At 44.0% G+C, this 21644-nt stretch overlaps 1 protein-coding gene across 21 annotated transcripts in view; it reads right to left on the bottom strand.

The window, feature by feature from the left end:
• The window catches only part of MICAL3 (microtubule associated monooxygenase, calponin and LIM domain containing 3), a 1349174-nt gene that overhangs the window by 512197 nt on the left and 815333 nt on the right, over positions 1-21644 (bottom strand). For all 21 annotated transcript variants that reach the window (XM_069228050.1, XM_069228034.1, XM_069228049.1 and 18 more), the window contains one exon: positions 12571-12766. In XM_069228050.1, the coding sequence (XP_069084151.1) occupies positions 12571-12766 (196 nt within the window). The remainder of the gene's footprint in view (positions 1-12570; positions 12767-21644) is intronic.

Genomic DNA, 21644 nt, shown 5'->3' with positions numbered 1-21644 from the left:
AGTGTAAAGGTTTAGCACATAGCCTGTCCCTTCCTTGAGGTGTTCCAGGACAAAAATCGGTCTGGTCACCAAACAAGGGAGATCCTCCGAAAGGCTTTTCCAGAAGGCTTGCATGGGTGTCCCCTGATGACTCTTGAGTGCATACAAACATGGCAGAAGATGGTGATGGAGGAGCCAATGGACCACCCCAACAAATTCACAGAATCTAAGTGATATGATTTGCTGCATCTTGTCCGTTACGGAAACATTTAGCAAAATGATCACAAAATGATCACAAAGATAAACTGGACGATCCGGGGTGACCACATCCACCATTTTCATATTCACCATTTTCCACAAGGCATGTAATTAATGGGCCAGAAGGCAAGATTTATTCAGTGAAGTAAAGACCTTCTTCAATGTTGCCTTAATTGTCTTTAACCCCCCCATGGGCTGTAGCATGCATTATGCCACCTATGGGAGCCCATGCAAACTATGTCTGCAGGCCAGCCATTGCAGCCTGCGTGAAAAGCCTTTCACTGCTGGTAACTGCACCAGTTCACTGTAAGTCACTCCTATGTTAGGTCCTCCTAGCTCAGAGGGTAGGGTGCAGGTGCCTGTGTGTGAAGGCAGCCCTGCATGAGCAGAAATACCCCTACGAACTCCAATCGAATTCAATGGACTTCGTAAGCATGGGAAAGCCATTTTTACCCATGTACTGGCCATAGGTCACTACCTATGGTCCAGCTACATTATGGTAACTCCGAACCTAGGCATGTTTGGAGTCAAACAAGTCGGAATCATACCCCAAAACTAATGCCAGTATTGGTGGCATGATTCCATGAACTCTGGGGGCTCCTTAGAGGACACCTCCAGTATTGCTCCTCCAAGTCTTTCAGCGTTTGCAGGCAGCCAATGCTGCTGCAGCCCCGCAGACAGGTTTCTGCCCTCCTGCTGCTTGACAAGCTCAGGCAGGGGAAGGCAGAACAAAGAATTTCCTGTGGAAAGGGAGGTCACACCCTCTTTCTTGGAGATAAGTGTTACATGGCTGGGGAGGGAAAGCCTCCCACACCACAGGCTTGCACACAAAGGAAAGGACAGTGACCACTCCCTTGTCCATCACCATCCCAGGAGTGGTGCCCAGAGCTCCTCCAGGTAGCCACTTGATTCTGCCATCTCGAAAACAAGATGTGCAGAGGCCACTAGAGCATCTGGTTGGTCAGGACAGGTGACTGACGTCGGTGACCCCCCCTCTGGCAGGTGGTCACTCTGCAGAGTGACCAATCCCCCTGGTAGGATGATTTAGGGACTCCCTTGCGGGTGGGTCTCCAGATTCGGTGTACAAGACTCCACCAGGACTCCTCTGTAACAACCTCGTCTGCTCTTTGGCATCGGAACCACAAATGGACTCTTCAGGACCCAAACAAGCCTGCAACTATAGAGACGGCCTCGCCTTGCAACATTGTTTCTCTGATTCCTCCCAGCAACTGCAATATTTCCACAGCTGTGCATCCTCTGGGGTCGGCAAGACGTCAGCTGCACCACAGAAGCAAGAAGGATTCTCCCTTGGAGTGAAGGGGACACTCCCCTGCATCCACAGGCACCTAAAGCAATGACGGACAGGATGCTGGGATCTTCTGCCATCCGGCTCCAGGAAGAATCTCCAACACAGATGGTGGACCTGAATGGTCCCCCTTGGTCCTCTCTACCTGCTGTTCAACTTGGGAGACGGCGAACCCTTGCCTCTCCTCGCAGGACAGTACCCCTGTGCACAGCGACTTTTGCAGCAACCAAAGCTTGTTGACTCTTGCTCCAAGGGATCTTCAACCTCCAAGTAGCCCCAGCCTCCAGCACTTCATCCTTGCAAGGACAATCTCTCCTCTGCTGCTCCAGCGAAGTTGGACTCCTCTCCAGGTGTGCTGATTGGGACTCAATGCAACTTACAGTGTCTGCTGCTAGTGGGTTGCTTGTGGGGGCTGCGAATGCTTCTGCTGGCTCTCCCAACTGCTAAGGGTCAGCCCAGACTCCCCTTCAAAGGCCGAGTCCCCTGGACCTTTCTGGTCCTCTTCAGCTCTGCAACTCTTCTTTTGCTCCAACTTACATTTGCCAAGGCTTATTGATGGTCATCCTGACTACTGACCAAATGCGACCCGGCGACCGACGTGGGACATCACCTGCACAGCTCCAAGGACTTCTCTGGACCTCCTGGGCTCCACAGCTGATCATCTTCCCTCGTCGGCCTGGTTCTTCATCCACAGAAGGGTGGGTAGTGGCTCCTTCTCTGTCAAGACTCTCCTGTGTGGACTGGACTCTGCCCCCTTCTTTTTCAGGTCCTCTTCGTCAGGAATCCACTGTTGGGTTCCATTGGATTGGTCCTGGTCTTGCAATCTTCCTCTTTCTAAGTCCTCTTGTTAGCCTTTGGAAGACCAAGTACTTATCTCTGGTCTCCTGGTCACTGGAGGGTCACTTAGGTACTCACCTCTTGGGGTCCCAAGTTCTCCAAGCTCCCCTCTAACTACTCCAGGGCTATTGCTGGGTCCAAATTCGGAAATGATGGTATCTTCACCAAGTCCGGCTCTGAAGTCTATGTACAAAGATGCTGACTAAGAGCCAGCCCCTGGAGCAGGAATGTCAAGACGGTGAAGGGTCCCTCCTGTACAACCTGTGTGTCTTCTAACATAACTTTTCTCTAAAGGTGAGAGAGGCCCACTTGAGCCGGAACTGGACAAGGTGAATGAGCTGGAACGATGCACACTTATACTCCATTGTTCATCTCAGGCTTGTACCATGAATGTTTCATCTCCTGCTCCTTGATGACCTTGGGTTGCATGCAGCTACTCTTCCATGTTAGCAGTTGGGTGTCTTTCCCTTGGCTTTGACTTCTTGGTGACCGATGCACTATTTTCTAAGATCATTTCATCCTTGTATTTAACTGGTTCAGTACTAATACTTCGACTGATTTCTTTGTCTACTTTACATGTGAATTTTACCTCTGATAGTTTATTTTTCTCTTGATGTCCACCTCTATCCATACATCATATGCTACAACTTTTGATCTCAAAGGACCTTCTTTATATTATTGTCCAAAAGACGGTCTAGCGGATTTTCTACTGAAAAGGATGGAAATGTCAACATCCTCTTCCTATCGGCCTGTATACATACTTGTGGATCTGGACTCTCAACACAAAGACTGTTTGCTTTGTTGAGAGTTTGTTTCACCATTCAAGGTAATTCTGGACAAGTATTTACAGTGTACTAACAAATGTCCTTGTTGGTATATATAATAATAATATGTGGCAGATTGTACTTGTACACAACTGGATTGTTGTATTTTAGTATTGAAAAGTCATAAGGAAACATACTTTTGATACTGGTATTGAAAAAATGTGTTCATTAAATATATTTATTGTTTCTTTCAAGCACTAGTGCAGAAAAGATCTATTGCATTGATTGTATCTATTGGTCAATCATATAGTAAACTAGCATTACACATAATTCTTTCAAGAGGTCTTTCTCTTAATAGCACATGCTTAATCATACCCAGAAGGACAATTTTGTTGTGCAGGTATGTGTATTTTGCAACTACCTCTTCCATGCATCAATTTGACTCATGCTTCGAGCCAAGCCATCATAAGTAGATATTGTGTACTGTTGGGAGTCATGTCTGCCTGTCAATTGAGTTGCACTGCCTAAAAACTTCATATTTTAGGGGGCAATCTTCCTTTTTAACAATGCAAAAACCTATGTTCAGGAAAATGTTCTCAGGAAAGCAACTGTGGATCAGGGTTGTAAAGTACAGAAAAAAAAGAACTACTGTTGGCATGCCAGGGTGCCATCTTATATGACTCTTATGTCATGTTTGGAGTAAATCACAAGTCATGGTGCCACCTATCAGTGACGGAAAGCTTTGGCAAGTTTCTGCATCTAGTCTGGCACCCTAAGGGTTTCTAAAGGTCAAGAATCAGTAAGTAGATGTATCCATCAGAAGCCTGTATCATGCGTCAGAGATCCATGTAGGAGTTAATGTGCTGTAGAATTACCATCATACAGAATGAGTCTCTTATCAGTTTGTTGAATTGGGACCAAAGAGGTTGGAGTACATAATCACTAGGGTTTTTCACTTCGGTTAAAGTGGTCGGTGCCTGCTGCAATTGTTGGATCCAAGAAGATCTAGGGATTTAGTTTTGCCATGATCCACAGTTAAGAACTTTTGGTTTTGAAGAATATAGCTTGAGATGTTTCTCTGGGACCCACTGTTCCATAGCAAATCAGCATTTACCAAGTCTTAAAGTTTTGACCTATTACTAAATTTAAAATCGGAGTGTCAAAGCAGATGTTGAAATAATTCTCCATTTCCAGAAGAGGTCTAGATAAACAAATAGTAAAGTGCATTAAACACCGTGAGGCACCAAGTGAATTTAGGTAAAATTAAGCCAGTGGATTCAAAATGTGGCACGTTCTTAAGGAGGATGTTTATCCAACTGATTACCGTACCCATAGTAAAGTGTCATATACTCTCTGGGACAGTAATAGTATCTGGTAGTGAGATGTGTCAAAAGTCGAGAAGAGGTCAGGCAGTAGGAAAAATAGAAAACAGATCTTAAGGTCATCACAAATGGAGATTAGTGCGGATTCTGGGTTTCTTCCTGGACTGATCCCAATCAGTCTTTTTGACATTAGGATTGTTCTGTCTGATGAAAATTGATATCTGAGTGAAGGCAGTCTGGTCAAGGTAATGTTTCTATTATGTATGTTTAACATGTGTCATCTTCAGGTCACTTAGTGTTTTAAGTTTGGTCTTATTTTTTCCTATGAGGCTCGCTCATAATGTACATTTGCTTATTGGGCTTGTCACAGTCCAACGCTTCACACATTTATCACTGTATAACTGCTATGTTTTAATTCATTAGTGTGAATTCACAGTATCAACGTGTTTAATATTCCTTCACAGTGTATTTTAGCTCATATTTTATATATTAATGAAAGTGAAAAGCATAGCAACTTTGGTTGATAAGCAGAGAAATACACAGTTCTATTCTCATCCTACATCGCAGATCAGGGTTCATTTTTCCCCCCAAAATAAAGAGTGAAATATATTGAATAAAGCTTGTTTTTAAAACTCAGGGTTCATTTTTCCCACCAAAATAAAGAGTGAAATATATTGAATAAGGCGTGTTTTTAAAACTCTCTGGGAGACAGAATCTTCAAGCATTCCAGAAAGACCTACAACAAACAGTCTTTCTCACCTAATATCGGATTTGTTTTTAAAGCAACATAAGAGACGAGAACCACTCTTCCTAACGAGTAATCACCAGTGGCTAAGATTAATGCAAGCATTCCATCAATCACTCTTTTGTATACTTTAGTGCAACACCAGTAAGTGGGATGGATATCCCCAGACAGGGGTCCTGTGCCGCCAGAACCAAGCAATACCCAACTGTGGAGCCTTAATAAGGGAAAAACTGGTCTTCAGCTGTTTGTGTTCCAGTTCATAGAGAAACTGGCCTGGCAGATGGGGCAGGTTCACAGTAATTTGCGTATGGTAGTGGCCAAACTGAGGTGGCATGAGATGGCAAGATGTGCAAAATAATGGACTGGGATGTGGCCCGAGAAGCTAACAGTGGCTGAGAATAATTCAAGCATTTCATCAATCACTTTTTTGTATACTTAAGGGAAAAATAAAAGCACCGCAAAGGTATGCATAGGCGCCATCGGGGATGTTGTTTATGTCAAGAATTTGGTGCTAATGTAGACATAAGGTAGGACTAGAAAGGTGTTCCTGCAGAAGACTCACATAATATGCTTTCAATTTTCATATTATTTTTAAGTTGTGTCTTTAAATTAATCCGCTTTTTTTTTTTTTAATTATCTGCAATTACGCTTTTACAGATGTTTTGCACTGGAAGTATGTTATGACTATCTGCAGAGCACACATCTCACCCGGGAGGGTATCCAGGTGCTAGATAAGGAAGGAAACTAAGCTGTCAGAGTCTGAGGTTTAGGTAAAGAGCAATGTCTTAAGTTTTATGCCAACTTCAAGCACTGAGACGGCTCTGATGAGCAAGTGTCCTCCGGATTGGCGGGTGGGGGCGTTCCAGGCCTTAGGCACGAGAAGGTGTGACCGCTGGTTCTGGGGCCGAGGATGTGGAGGATGTAAGCAAGCTGAAAACTGGCTCATCGGAGGTTTCTGGTTAAGGTGTGAAAGTTGACATGGCTGTCACGGTAAGTGGAGTCTAGATTGTGCAAGGCTTTGTATGTGTGGAGCTTCAAGACTGCGTGTTTCAAGACTGGAAGCCAGTGGAGCGCTTTGAGGTACATGATGCTGTATGTGTGTGGGGTGTGAACCTGAGCATGAGTCTGCCCGCTGCGTCCTGTATGACATGCAGTCTTGTGGTCAGTTGGGCAGCGATGCCAACAAAGTGCATTACTGTAGTCCAGTTTGCTGGAGATAAGGGCCTAGGGAACGGTTCTGACAGCTTTAAAATGAAAGCCTTTAAAATTAAAAGTGTGGATTTCTTGAATGTTTCTCTCTCTTTTGAGGTATAAGAGTATTAGCAACCCACTAGAACATTCCTGACTGCCTCTGGCACAGTCCGATTGTTGCCCAACATGCATTAGCTCTTGGTAAGTTGTAGAGATGTGCGGGTTACAGCCCGTCTGTTCCTTCCTTACAAGTTTATACATTTGTCCATACCTGCACTGGCCTGGTGGCCATGAAGGGTCTACTAGGCCATGGTTACAAGAAGACTTGTCAAAAAGTATGATAAGAATTAACCAATTGGTAGGGAGGGGTTGATGATCTCTCTCATGGGTATGGCAGCAGAGGGCTTAAATAGGATTAATAAAATTTTTGGTGGAAAAGGTAAATCAGGAATCCAGCCACATTTGTGGCTTTAATTAGGTTGGCCATTTTGTTCTGTCTTCATGGATTGAATACAGACAGTATAGGTTGAGAGCTCAGGATAGTCCGACTTGGTGGATGAGGCTCTCGGGACAGACACACATGAAATAAAACATGTAAAAGAGGCAAAGGAAAAGACCAGCAGAACTGTGACAGACAACAATCTCACAGTTAGAATGAAATGCTCAGAAGAAACAACAAAATGGGAAAGACCAGTAAGACCTTGCGTAAGTGCAAAGTATAGATATACCCGCGGCATGGTTAATGATAGAGGGGAAAAAAGAAAGCACTGAAGGAGAACTGGAACATCAAGGTAAAAGGAGCAGACGTTCTTGGGAGAGCACAGAGCAAAAAATGAATGCCAGAAAAAGAAGCTGACAGGGGAACTGGAGGAAGAATGATCAACCGCAGACCAAGGCGGCTAAATAACTGTGCAACAGAAAGCACAGATAATAAAGGAAGGAGTCGGTTAATATGCAAGATCGTTGACGATGTACGAACCTCTGTAGAGGGGACCTGCTGCACCAAAGACAGTGGACCTAGCCACCAAGCTAGAGTTCCTTGACATGTCAAAGAAACCAAATATGGCACAGTAATATGAGGGGAGAAAGAACATGGAATCCGAGACCCGTAAAGAGACATTGAGGCTGAAAGAGTGAGGAGGTTCCGAAAGACCTAGAAACAGGTGAAAGACAACCATGGCACATGCCAAGGAAGAAAGATAGTAAATATGCAAGGTGTCAGCAACACCAGCTGGAAGAAAAAAAAACATAGAACCATCCTGGACGCAGAAGTTAGTGGGTCCGGGACAATGACCAGGCAGATAAGAACGTTAGGGAAGGGACCCTAGAGGCATGCCTAGAAGGGGATCAAACTATATGTTGGTAGCAACATACCAAAACAACGGAAGGAGGACCGGCAACAGGAAACAAAAGATAGTACACCTCCCATGTCATCGCCATGAACAAGGAGGGTGAGGGATAAAAAGGGCATCAAGCAATAATTTGAAATTAGCACCATATACCGCCACGAGTGTGTGTGAGCGAGCCCGAAGAAGAGGGAGTACGAGAAAAGAATCCACAACATCCTGTGGAAAAGAAAGCAAGAATCCGTAAACAACATGGAGAGGAGCCAGCTCAGGAATGAGTAGAAAGGAGCTGGCAAGAAAACAATGTGAATTAGAGGAAAGTACCCCATAGTGAAATGTACAGTACCAAGACAGTACCACAGCATAACAATACTGTTTTTGTTGTTTTTTCTATGTAATAGATGAAGAGAAGCATGGAAATCCCAGAACGGGGAAGCCCATGCCTCGAAAGGTAGAAGGTACAACCATTGAGCTAGGCCGTAATGGCACTGCAAGAAGCGTGAGCAACAGTGGGTACGTGAGCACCAAGAACATGAAAGAGTAGCAGCCCCCGATACCAGTGGCAAGATGTGAACCCTTGTCCTGGGGAGCCTGTACTGCCAGAGGCAGAAGACACTGCCACTGAGCCAGGGTTATGTGATCCTAAAGGACAGGGAGTGGAACCTGCAACAATCACAAATATGAGCCAGTAGCAGAGGAAAAGCAGGAAATTAAGAACCCATTGGAGAAATGGGAAAATAAACCTTCCTAGGAAGGAACAACAGAGGTGTAAGACCCTACCAAAAGTATGCAAGAAGTGGCTCCCAAAGGAGTACAACAATACATGTCCCCATGGGGAACTAACAAGAAAAACTATCTTCTACCCAAAGCTCAAAAAGCGAATGTCCAACCTAATCTGTGATCAACAGATAAGCAGCAAAATTACAAGGATAAATCAAAGAAGAGGCATGTTGGCAATAATGTACAACAGTAAGAAAACCATTAACTGTAGAAGGAAAAGACCAATCTAAGGTGGACGTTCCACTAAGCAGGCCAAATGAGAATAGGGCACCCTGCACGACTCAAAAGCATATATACTGCCAAGCACGGCGAAGTTTCGCCAAACAGAAACAAAAGGAATAGAGGAAACTCACCCTGACAATTATGGTGAACCATACTGTTACGACTGTGGAAGTAACTCCCTGTATAGAGGAGGCTGCTACAGCAGAGGCACAAGATATGCTCCGGAAGTACTACACCGCTGACAGGAGCAGCAGTACAGAGATAGCGCTGTGCGCACCAAAGGAAGCTCAAAAAGATCCGACGTGGATAACAAGAGCGCAACCAAGAATACGAATCTGAAACGACCCAACTGACGCAACAAGTGCCATAACAATAGAGAAGGGGTAAGGATGTCCACACCAGAGAGGAACATCACAGTCCACATATAGTCGCAACAGACTATTACGTTTGCTAGGAGAGGAAGGACACTAGTCCCCACCATGGGAATCATGGAAACGATGCAAAGCAGAATCTGCGTGTGCTCCAAAAAACGACTTGCCATCAAATGGCATATCAAGGAGTACATCTCGCACCAGAGATGATTATTTGGAAGCTGCCTCCAAGCCCTGTGACGGATGGCAACAGAAGCAGCCATGATCCTTCCAATGGAATCAGTAGAATCTATATCGGACCGAATTGCAAGTCGAGCAGCTTGTTGACCATCTCTGAGAAAAGACGTCAGAGCAGGGAGCTCGTCATCAGAAAGCAATGGTAGTAAATGTTCCACAGAGTCCCAAAGAGCATGGGAAAAGCGGGCCAACACACAGGAAGTGTTGGTGGAATGAAGAGCGGCACTAGAAGAGGCAGAAATAGGCCTGATGGCAGCATCCAACTGCCTAGAATCTCTGTGCAGGGGAGTGGGTTGAACCAGCCCCAGAGTAGGCATGTCCAAAGCAGTTTGAGTAACAAACCCTTGAGGAGATGTCTGTGAGAAACAGAACGATCCACCGAAGGTCCAGAGACAGGCTGAGTCCAGATACTGAGAAGGATGTCGAAGAGAAAAAAGGGAGAACTCGTTCGGTGTCAGATTGATCCGGAGTAAAAGATAACGGATCAATAGATAATTGCACTGCAGGAAGATGCAAACCCAAAACATCAGACACCTGCCTCAAAACATCTGCGAAGGCAGGGCTGGTGTCTGTCGCCACGCCAAGGGAGGTGAGCAGGCTAGACACTGGGGAGGAGTCTAGACTACTAGCAGTTCCCAAATCAAGTATCCAATCCGAGGATGAACCAGGAATGGGTCTTATAAGGGTATAAGAGGATGTACAAGAGGTGCAGAAGCACAGAATACTCATGTAAATTCCCCGGTGTCAGTGGTGACGTAGAGTGGGGGACGCAGATAGATGAGTCAAGCGAAGTCGACTGGTGTAACGGTGCCGTGAGGGGAGTCGGGACAAGAGGATCTGGTGAAGCGAAGGAGGTCGTACAAGGCCGTGCACCGACTGGAGTCAGATTCGAGAGTGTGAGCAGGCACCAAGGTGAAAACCGCCAGCGAAGACCCTGTCAATACACTCAACACCTCCATAGGGCCCGATGGCGCTCCAGAGGGAGGGGAAGGTCCAAAGATAGAATGGAGGGATGTATAATAACGTCACATTTGGTCCATAGACGCCCCAGCGCTGGGATACGGCGGAAGGGATGGGGCTGACACGGGCGCAGACTCCACTGGAAGAGAACCCGGAGGCGGGGACGCCAAAGAGCATGCAGGCGCCTGGGTAGACCTACCTAGAGACGTCTAGGGTGCAACAAGGGTCAACGGAACCATCCGAGAACAACTCCTGGAGCGCTCCTGTGACCGTGAAGATGAAGACTGACTGCGACGCTGACGCGAAGAGGGCTTGTCTGCCCACATCGCAAGGAGCTTCATGCAACACTCCGTCAAACGATGGCAGGCGTTGGCATCATGATGAAACTCCAGACACCACACGAACAGACGGAAAGAGGATCCGTGGCCGACATCTGCCGGGACAGTATCCACAGGGCTTAAACCCAGAAGGCATATACACTATTATGTGTGAAGGAATGACACAAAATACCAGACATTGGGTAGAAAAGGCCAAACGGTCCGAGGTACTCGAGAAACCAGATCCACGTTCCTGCGTAGAAAACAAGAAACTGACGTCAGCACGTCAGAGGAGGAAATATATGGACTCATCTGACGTCACATCTGGGGGCGATGTTGCTGCGGAGTTGCTAGACGCCCTCTACCGAAACATTTCCGGGTCCAGTCTGACGCCTGAGGAAGGATTCTAAGATAAGGAATCTGCAACTAGTTGTCTTGATCAAATAACGTGTTTTGCTAAGCTATCAGAGGTTCTGTGAGTATTTTTACTTTTGCTAATGAGCTGTTAGGGTTACAGAACGCATTTAAGACTCTGCCAGGGATAATAGCCACCATGATGTGATGTGCATGCCCTTTTTGATGAAGTTCAGAAAATTCTGTATTGGCTTTAAAGACACTTTGTTGTTCTCGAGATGGAGTGTTTTCCTCCAAAGTTTTTAGAGGAATCAAACTTCTTCTTTTCATAGTTTTATGACAGTTGAATCAGGGGTCTCTCTTTCAATTAGGTCATAGGCGTGTGGTTGCAAGAGGGACTACAATTTAAAAAAGCCCCTGCTAATCATTAGTGGGATTGTTTCAGTCATTTCCGGGACTGGGTGTTGGGAGGTGGAAAGGAATTTCTTTATAAGGTTTATATGAAATTTCTTCCAGGTATTGACAGCTCTGGTTGTACTGGCATTCATAGAAGACTTGACTGGCATGAAAATGTTCACTAAAAAAGTGGACTCTGTGATGATCACCTCATGTAAAAGAGGCGGTTTCCAGTGCCCAGCCATAGGCTAATTGGGGCAATATAGTATCAAGTTTGTGATCAAACGAATTGACAGGACTCGAGACTAGCTACTGAAAGCTAAGTGTATTAATGTGGGAGAGAAGGCAGGAGGCTTGGAGTAGTGTTGGTCTCTCCAACAAGTTACAGTGGTCACCTACCACATACAGATTCTAGTGATTTACAGTACTATCAGTTGATTGCTGGACCCATGCCTACAAAAACAGGGCTGTGTAGGGCTGGTCATTAGATGAGGAAGAGTGACGCACAAAAGGTCAAATATGGAGACCGACCATTCAATTAGCAGTGAACTCTACCATTGTGAACAATTTTTGATTCTCAGCAGTCAGAACAGATTACCATTTAAGAAGGGGTAACAGTGCATTGGTAAAAGGAAAACATATTAGTTGTAACACTCGTACATTTCTGTGTCTTAGTGATTTCATACAAACATCTATGAGGAGATATGTTACATAAGAAAAAAAATGTAGCTGGCGACCAACATAAGGGACACTAAAGTGCAAAACATTCTAATCATTTCCTGATGTATTTTGAAAGAAGCTTTAAGAGATTCAAATACAAGCCTCTGTAAAAACACAAACCCTTTCAAACTCAGACTTAATTTTGAAAAGGCCCTGGAACAGAGAAACTTAGTAATGCACTGCGTGGTTTCTTACCCAATGCAAACATCCACATTCCAAGAAAGAATAAAACTAGAGATTTGCAGGGGATAGAGGCTAGGGAGGGAGGTTTACATCTCTAATATTACTGTATTCTCAAGAATGCAGCAAAGTTCTAGTAATGGTGAGTTGTGTGCCTTTACGGTTAGGTATAAAATTGCAGCCTTTAATAGTATCTGAATCCTCATGTCTAGCATCAGCCCGCACATTAAAGACTTTGTGCTATAGTGCAAGTGTCTGATGTTTGGTGTTTCTGTAATTGCTGACCTGCTAGCTGCATCCTGTTCAGTTCTTTGGTCCAATACACTGCTGAGATTGTGTTCTGCCAAAGTTTCTTCAGGTACCTCTTCCAACTCTTCCTCCCTCTGCAGCGATACACGGTAATTCTCCAGCTCAATGCGCTCTGGTGTGCCCCGCAACCGCTTAGCTAAGCTGTGATCCTCAACTCCATTGACATTGCATGCTAGGAGACAAATAAATATAAAAATAATGATTGGGACTTTACATCACCCCATATAATAGTGAAGTCTAGTTCAAGAATGTGGGATAATGGTGAGAATCCACTCAGTTGTACAAGGTAAGTGATGAAGGCCATGAAAAAACTACTTAAAGGTATACAAAATTAGTAATATGTGGCAGAAGCAGGATTATGTTTATGAGATCTTGATGTGGGCAATGATTGAGGCTTAACTGAAGTTTTTGAGACAAGTGATATGGAACCACTCAAGCGTAATGGTGGCGTCAGGTATGATGACTAACAATGCATGGAACGTCAGACAGGGCCATGTAAGATATTTTTAAACAAACAAGGTCAGCAACAGTGGGATCTGCTCCTCTGAAGCAGAAGGCCCAAGCAATGCAAATGGGCCCATTAAAGCACATAAAGCCAGTAATATGAGAATAGGTAAAAATGCACAGAGGGTACTAGATTAGAACGAGGAGACATTAATGAAGTGCTTGAGGCTAAAGGATGTGAAAATGAAAATTGAATATGCTACATCATCCCACTGACAGGGAAAAAAATCATGACACTGAAATGTATGATGCCAATGAGAAAGACTGCATGAAATTTAATTAAATGGGGGAAGGTAAGGTTTGTAGGGAAAGGGCAGTAAGTATGCTTACTAGTAACAAATGTTCTCTGTAATGCTTCATTCACTCCACATAGTACAAATTTGGTGGTAAATTCCAGGGTTATTCATATTATGTGTGAAAAGTAACAGATTACTCATTATATCACCAAGAAACATTTTAAAACAATCAATACATTTGTAAACAAACAGCAAATACATTGGGAACAACGAGAAGAAAATTGCTTTCATATCAAGTTTAATGTTAAGAGTCATTCTACCCAAAAGTGCTTAAGACTTTCAACAGAAAAGAGGTGCAGAGACAGCAAACCTATATTACTTTATAAACGAGAAAATGTATCACTCACACAGGTCACCTATTCTTCTAATCATGTCCTTTACGATAACAGTAAAGCAATACTATGTTCATTTGATTTTTATTTTTTATTAGTGTTTCTTACAACATATAGTAAGATCAAATCAATGGACCACAAACTGGTAATGCTGAGAACTCACTCTAAAGCGGAGATCCATCCCGTGTGATTGCAAAAAGAAAATGTGAAAACGTGCATTATGAAAATCGATCAAGACCATCCAGTCTAGCTTTTCCAGTGCAAAAAGCACCTGTGCTAGGGACAGCATTTTTACCTTTTCCTGCTTAGGGAACCAGTTCAAAATCCAGAGGTCCAGGATCAGATGTAAACGACCGTCCTTTTTGGGAAACAGAAAGTACTGGGAATAACATCCCTGACTCTGTTCGTGCTCTCGAACCAGCTCTACTGTGCCCTTTTGAAGTAGCGATCGGACCTCCTGTTAAAGGTGTAAAAGATGTTCTTCAGAACAAAACCCTTTTTGGGGAGGAAAGGGTGGGGGGAAACTCCTGTGGAGGGGATTGGATGGCTGCTGTTGCTGCTGGTGCTGCTGCCTTCCACGAAAGGAGAAGTTCTGGCCAAACTCCTCGAGCCTCAGAAACTGCCTATGATATCTAGGCTGCATTTGAATGCCTAAAGACCTTGCAGTTGCTTTACTATCCTCAAATCTCTCCAAGGGGGAATCAGCTGTGGCCCCAAACAGTTGTGAAACATCAAATGGCATGTCCATCAAGGTAGCTTGCACTTTGGGTGAGAACCCAGGACCCCTTAGCCATGCATGCCTCCTTGTAGTGAGTAAGGTCCCCATTGCTATTGACACCGAGTCAACCGTATCCTGGCCCAACTGAATAACCTGTCGAGCAGCCGCTTTACTCAGGCAACTTAGGGATAACTGTTTTGGTTGTCTATCAGAGCATGAATGTATCGTCCCAACAAACAGGTTGCGTTGGTTGACTTTAACACTTTCTTTGCAGACTATTCCATTTTCTGTAATTCTCTGTCCGCAGTAATAGGTGGAAAAGACCAGCAGCGGCTCCTCCGTTATGGTGGAGGAGTGACACCCTCCCACCCCTCAGCAGAGGCAAATGAAAAATAAAATAACAGTTTTATTATTATTTTATTTTTCGTCAGGAGTAGTCTTGGGAGCAGGGCCATATGAAGAACGGTGGTGTCAGTGCACATGTCTGTTTGGCCGGCCTTCTTAGAATGCCAAACCGACATGCGCACTGACATCTCTCCAACCCAGCTGCGTTGCTGGTTGGAAAACAACAGTAGGCACAGGCTCCGAGTGCCCCATGGAGCTCAGAAACAGACCACTCCTACCAATCACCACACAGCTCTCATTGGTATTATCACCATGAGAGCAGCATCTGGATTGGCCATAGGGAAGTCTGAGAGCACAGCATAAAAGCAGCAAGTGAGTTCTTTTGTTGTTGTATGTTTTTTTGTTTTCATTTTGTTCCTCTGCGCTGCCACACTACTCGCCCTGACATCAGCCGCTACTGGAAAAGACCCAGGAGTTAATTTTGATGAACAGGAAGCCTGCACCACCAGACTTTCAGGCGAAGAATGAGTGGGTAAAAACAGAGGATCTCCCGGAGCAGGCTTATCCCTTCCTTGTAATGGGCCTAGAGACTGCAGAGGATGGAACAGGATTCTGCCATATCTCCAGAATAGGCTCAGTCAGTGCCTCATTAAACAGTAATACAAGCTCTGATGAAGAGGCAGAAAAATGCAGTACTTTAGTCAGCAAATTAGACTTGGGATCAATTAACTGAAGCAGAAAATTCCAACATATCAGCTGCCTTCCTAATCACTGAATGGTACATCCAAGCGAAGTCGGAAGCCGCCTTGAACCCAACGGCGACGTCAGAAGATCTACAAGAGATGGGACCAGAGCGACTGCACTTCTATCTTCAGGTGACTTAGAACACAGACACTGACTTCGGAGAATACTCCCTCTAAGACCGATGCAGAGCACCATGAAGCAGTTTCTTTTTGTATTTCCTCTTCAATGACTTAGAGGAATGAGACGACAGTGATTCCGAAGGAGGACGAGACTTCCAACGTCCTTTTTTCTCACCTTTGCCATGAAGAGCTTCGCCTCTCTCCTCTTCAAGGCATTTGGATTCATCTTTTGGCATAAAATTCTTCATCAGAATCAGTAATGGACATCTGACCATCGCGTTCACTGCAGGGCCAGAACCCAGACTTCCTTGGAGTAGGCATTTTTTCTGCAACAACATTGCAATTTCTTGAAAAAACATTGCACAAGAATTACACTATGGAGACGTCATACAGAAACATGTGCGCAGCCATGGACCTTATGTCGTCTTCTTTAATGTGGGATCGGTAAAGAAAAGTTTCAGTGTAATGCTGGTGCGTTGGGGATATTCAAAAGGTGGGGAATTTACAGGTAGATGTATCCATCAGAACATAATTTGGTGGTGTTTCTTACAACCTATATATTATACCATAACTTGACTTAATTCAAGTGTTGGTAGGACCCCAGGACATAAGTCACCTCAGGGGGCTCAGATGGAACGTAACTAGGCTCCGTAACCAGAGGAAGGCTCTTGAGGCAAGGCTCGCAACCTGGCAAAGGTAGAGCATGAACTGTACAAACATCTGAGCCCTGTGGGAGCCTGGTTACTCATGAGTGCTCTTGTAGGACCTAAACTACTGAGGGGCTGGTGTGGCGAGACGGGGGCTGTATGGAAGTGAAGTGGTGCCCTGGCATTTTGTTCTTCACACAGGGGAATCCAACGAATAGGCAGAACCACCTCTCAGGGCGGAGGTGCGCCCCCTACAATTTGCAGAGTTATTAGGAGTACAGGGAGTAGTATCAATGTCATTGACTGTCATGTTTGGTTGGAGGTTTTTTTTTGGAGGGGGTGCAGAGCCTCTCAGTCCTGGTGATAGAGTGGTGGCGTAGACAGAGCACCTCCTCTCTGTGTGAGCTGTGGCCTTTGCCTTCGCCCAGTGGCACAATGCCTGCTTGGCTGATGGGGGCACCAGACATTTCCACCTTCAGAGTTATAGTCCTTTTAATAACAATGAGAGCAAGATGGAAGAAACGTGCCACAACTTCTTGTCGACAGGACCTGCTGTACATCCCATAGGGCTACTGTTTAGCTGTGTGCCCTTGGTTGCTTGAAGTTTGCCCGATACACTGTCCCAGAAGGGGCGCAATTGGGGGCAGTCCCACTGCACAGGCTTCATGTCTACTGTGAGAGCACTAGAAAAATATCAATACACTGTTCCAGTGAAAAGAAAGGAAAACACAGAATGGAATCCTAAATTATAGGAGCAAATAACCTCACACATCCAAAAGGATGTCATGCTTCATCATCGGTACAGCTCCTCGTCAGACCGGCGCTGCAATGTCTGACCGGCTCCACCCCGAATGGGGGGGCTCTTTGCCGGAGATCTTTTACAATGATGGTGCCATGACCCCAGAGTTGGGTGGGGGGAGGAAAATATGTAGGAGATCAGAGAGAGGAAAAAATTGATAAAATTGGTTCTCAAAACCTCCAATGGGTAAATAATTTATTGAACCAATTGGAAGGTAGGGACCAAGATTAAAAGAAAAACGTGTAGTCAAGCGAGTGAAGTAGAAATAATGATCAGTCACTCAATTGAAAACTGTGAGTGGAAGGGAGGTTTGGACAATTTTCGCACCAACCCTTTTCGTGGGTCAACATGTTTCGCATCCTAGTGGCCCATATGGGTCCGTCGATGCTTCGTCAGGACCAAGATTGACTAACAATATCTCCTAGTCAAGAAGGGTTAATGTGTCTTCTTAATCGGGGTACCAGTATTACAGGTAGCTATAAAAATAAGAAACAGGTATCAAATTACTTACATAGTCAGGTACAAATGTTTCCTAACTAGAGCCCACCCGGGTAGGTTTCCACACCGGTCCCGGCATCACTTGCAACTTGCAACTGTGCCCGACCTTGGGTTTACGTAGTCCTATGGAGCATATTTCCCTAATGCGGGTGGGCTCTAGTTAGGAAACATTTGTACCTGACTATGTAAGTAATTTCCTTTTGGATGTGTGAGGTTATTTGCTCCTATAATTTAGGATTCCATTCTGTGTTTTCCTTTCTTTTCACTGGAACAGTGCATTGATATTTTTCTATAGCTTCATTTGGGGATATACACTGGACCATAATACCCCACTATCCCTCTTTTTTTGAACTTACTGTGAGAGCACCACATTTATGGCAGAGGATTGGGGCCCCAGGAAATATCCAGAAGATTTGCTGCTGTGCGAGGTACACCCTGCGAACCATAAAAAAACTGGCTTAGTTCAAGCCAGGCATTCAACAATACTTTCCTGGGGCATGCAGGTCCCGAAAAATCATGTTACCAGGCCTTCACGTCTTGTGACTAGTAAAACTTACTAGACGTAACTGTTATGCACTTGACCCATAAGCTGGTCTTAAACTGTGTGATCCTACTCAAATACTTATTTCATCAGGTTGCCTTTTTTTCACTACCAAACATGAGCGCACCTTTAAATGTGAGTTTAGCATGTCTGCAGTACAAAAACTCCTTTGTTTGATTTAACAGACAAAATCTAGCCCACTTATAGAGACACATGACCCTTGACATGCCTCTTGGTTCACTAATATATCTTTGTCATCAGGACAGAGGTAGGATTGTTTCCCAGTTCATGTTAAAAACGCTCACTTTTAATAAAAGTATTACTAATGCATGATATGGTAGTGCACTGTCATTAACAGACCGCTTACGTCTACTGACATGGCCACAAACGTTCCCACTGACATGCAGTTTTATTGATAAAACGGATAACTCCTCACCTGGTAGAGACCATGCCTAGTTACCTTCAGATTTTCCCAGGTGTTAGTCTGGATCTGAAGATTTTTTATTTTTTTTTTTGTAATCAAGCAGTACCTCTGAGATGCCACCCCGGCACGTTAACCTTATTTGTTTTCACAACTTTCCATGCCAGAAGCATAGAGCCATGAAGAACACTGACCACTTTTGGGTCAAAACTAGGGCCCTGAAAAAGGAGTTCTTGTCCCTAGAAATCAGCTCACAGAGCGAAGAGGATGGGTGGGTTGGTAAGGAATCTGCAGCTAGATGAACAAGTAACTTACCTTCGGTAACGCATTATCTGGTAGAGACAGGATCTAGCTGCAGATTCCTTATTTTAGAATCTTCCCCAGGCACTAGCCTCGATCTGGAAACGTTCTTCCCTAGCACATCTGCGCATTGGAAGAGGGCGTCGCACAACTCTGCATCGATGACGTCCACCAGATGTGACTTTGAAACAGTGTGCTAGCACAAAAGACACCCCTGTGCCAAATAATCACAATTTTTTTTATTCAAGGTGCTGATTTCCATAACAAAATTTTCTAAACCAAAAAGGACTCAGCTCGCAGAGCGGGGAGGATCATTAAGAAATCTGCGGTAAGATCCAGTCTCTACCAGATAATGGGTTACCAAAAGTAAGTAACTTGTTCATCCCAGAGACATCTAGATGCAGATTCCTTACTTAAGTGTCACATACTAAAGTCATAGTAACCTGGAGGAGGGAATGCAAACTAATATCTCCCCCCAAAAGTCTCTAAGTATCATAAAACTGGTTTAGAACAAGAGAAAAAGACCAGGCAATCATAATAAATAAGGTGAGTAATAATATACTCTACGTTATCAAAACCTGTGGAAGGAACCACAGGTAAATAACATAGGATGTCAAATGTGTGTCAGAAGCCACCCAACAACACAAGTCTCTAAACAGAAGAAAACTGGTCTAGTACAAGAGAAAGACCATGCATTCATAAGAATATCTATGAGCAAACATCTTTAGTAAAAACTGTGTAAAGGACCACAATAATGAAAAGTCATAAAACATGTTAATAGCATGGAGATACTATCACCCATTACAGATACTATTAAAAATATGTTCTTAGAACAGAACCTGTCAAGAATAATTCAAAAAGACAAGGCATTCATAAGAATGTAGGTGAGCCCTAGCACATCTCACGACGTAGAACTTGTAGGAAGACCACGAAAAAGGAGTCATAAACAGTCGAAGCATGGAATAAAGAAAATCCATGTAAATATGACCAATAGGTATTAGAGGGGAACTAACAAAATGAATATAAAGCTACTTGCTCCCTTAATGGGATGCAAGCTCATCCACAGAGACCCCATCATTACTGTGGAAGGGACACAGCAATGAAATCATAAAGACAAAGAAAACATGGGTAAGAAACTCTATCCAATGACCGTAGGACAGTATTGCCAAAAGAGCTAGTGAAGATAAATCTATGGGTCCATATATGTAGACAGAAACTGCATGTTCTTCCCTGTTGGGATACAAAGCAGCATAGTATGTCACTGAGCAATACCTCTTACTGTATAAAGGTATATCTTATCCAGACCTACACTATAAGACACACATAGAATATTTATTTCTTGCAGAGAAAACTTAAAATTGTCCTCTTTGAAAAGAAGTCCAAGACAAGAATAGCAACCATTTGGCATAAAATTATACTTTTCTCCAGGAAAAGTATATTCTCAATGGAAAATGTCACTTACCCAGTGTACATCTGTTCGTGGCATGGGGCGCTGCAGATTCACATGCTGTGCATTATCCTGCCATCTAGTGTTGGGCTCGGAGTGTTACAAGTTGTTTTTCTTCGAAGAAGTCTTTTCGAGTCACGAGACCGAGGGACTCCTCCCCTTTCGGCTCCATTGCGCATGGGCATCGACTCCATCTTAGATTGTTTTTCCCGCAGAGGGTGAGGTAGGAGTTGTGTATATAGTAAAGGTGCCCATGCAATGGAGTAAGTATGTATGTACATAATGTGTGTATATTTACAAATGTACAAGTTTAGTGAACATATATATATAATATGTATATATCTAATTATCATCAACTTAAACGGCTACAGGTTCCCGGGGAGGCAGGAGGGCGCATGTGAATCTGCAGCGTCCCATGCCACGAACAGATGTACACTGGATAAGTGACATTTTCCGTTCGATGGCATGTGTAGTGGCAGATACACATGCTGTGCATAGACTAGTAAACAGTTATCTCCCCAAAAGCGGTGGTTTAGCCTGTAGGAGTTGAAGTTGTTTGAAATAATGTTCGTAATACTGCCTGTCCTACTGTGGCTTGTTGTGTTTTTAACACGTCCACACAGTAATGTTTCGTAAATGTATGAGGCGTAGACCATGTGACTGCCTTACAGATTTCCGTCATAGGTATATTTCCTAGAAAGGCCATTGTGGCGCCTTTCTTTCTAGTGGAGTGTGCCTTTGGTTTAATAGGCAGGTCTCTCTTTGCTTTAACATAGCAGGTTTGAATACATTTAACTATCCATCTGGCAATGCCTTGTTTGGATATAGGATTTCCTGCTTGAGGTTTTTGGAAGGCTACAAACAATTGCTTTGTTTTGCGAAATTGTTTTGTTCTATCAATGTAATACATTAGTGCCCTTTTGATGTCTAATGTATGTAATGCCCTTTCGCCTACTGAGTCTGGTTGTGGAAAAAAGACTGGGAGTTCCACAGTTTGATTTAGGTGGAACGGTGATATAACTTTTGGTAAAAATTTGGGATTTGTGCGGAGAACCACTTTATGTTTGTGTATTTGTATAAAGGGTTCTTGTATAGTAAATGCTTGTATTTCACTTACTCTTCTAAGAGATGTGATAGCTATTAGGAAGGCTACTTTCCAGGTTAAGTATTGTATCTCACAAGAGTGCATGGGTTCAAATGGTGGACCCATGAGTCGTGTTAATACAATATTGAGGTTCCATGAGGGAACTGGTGGTATTGTTGGAGGTATGATTCTCTTTAGACCCTCCATAAATGCTTTTATGACTGGGATTCTAAAGAGTGATGTTGAATGTGTAAT

Source organism: Pleurodeles waltl, chromosome 4_1, assembly GCF_031143425.1.
Source record: "Pleurodeles waltl isolate 20211129_DDA chromosome 4_1, aPleWal1.hap1.20221129, whole genome shotgun sequence".
Taxonomy (NCBI): Eukaryota; Metazoa; Chordata; class Amphibia; order Caudata; family Salamandridae; genus Pleurodeles; species Pleurodeles waltl.
This window is presented reverse-complemented; position numbering and strand designations above follow the sequence as displayed.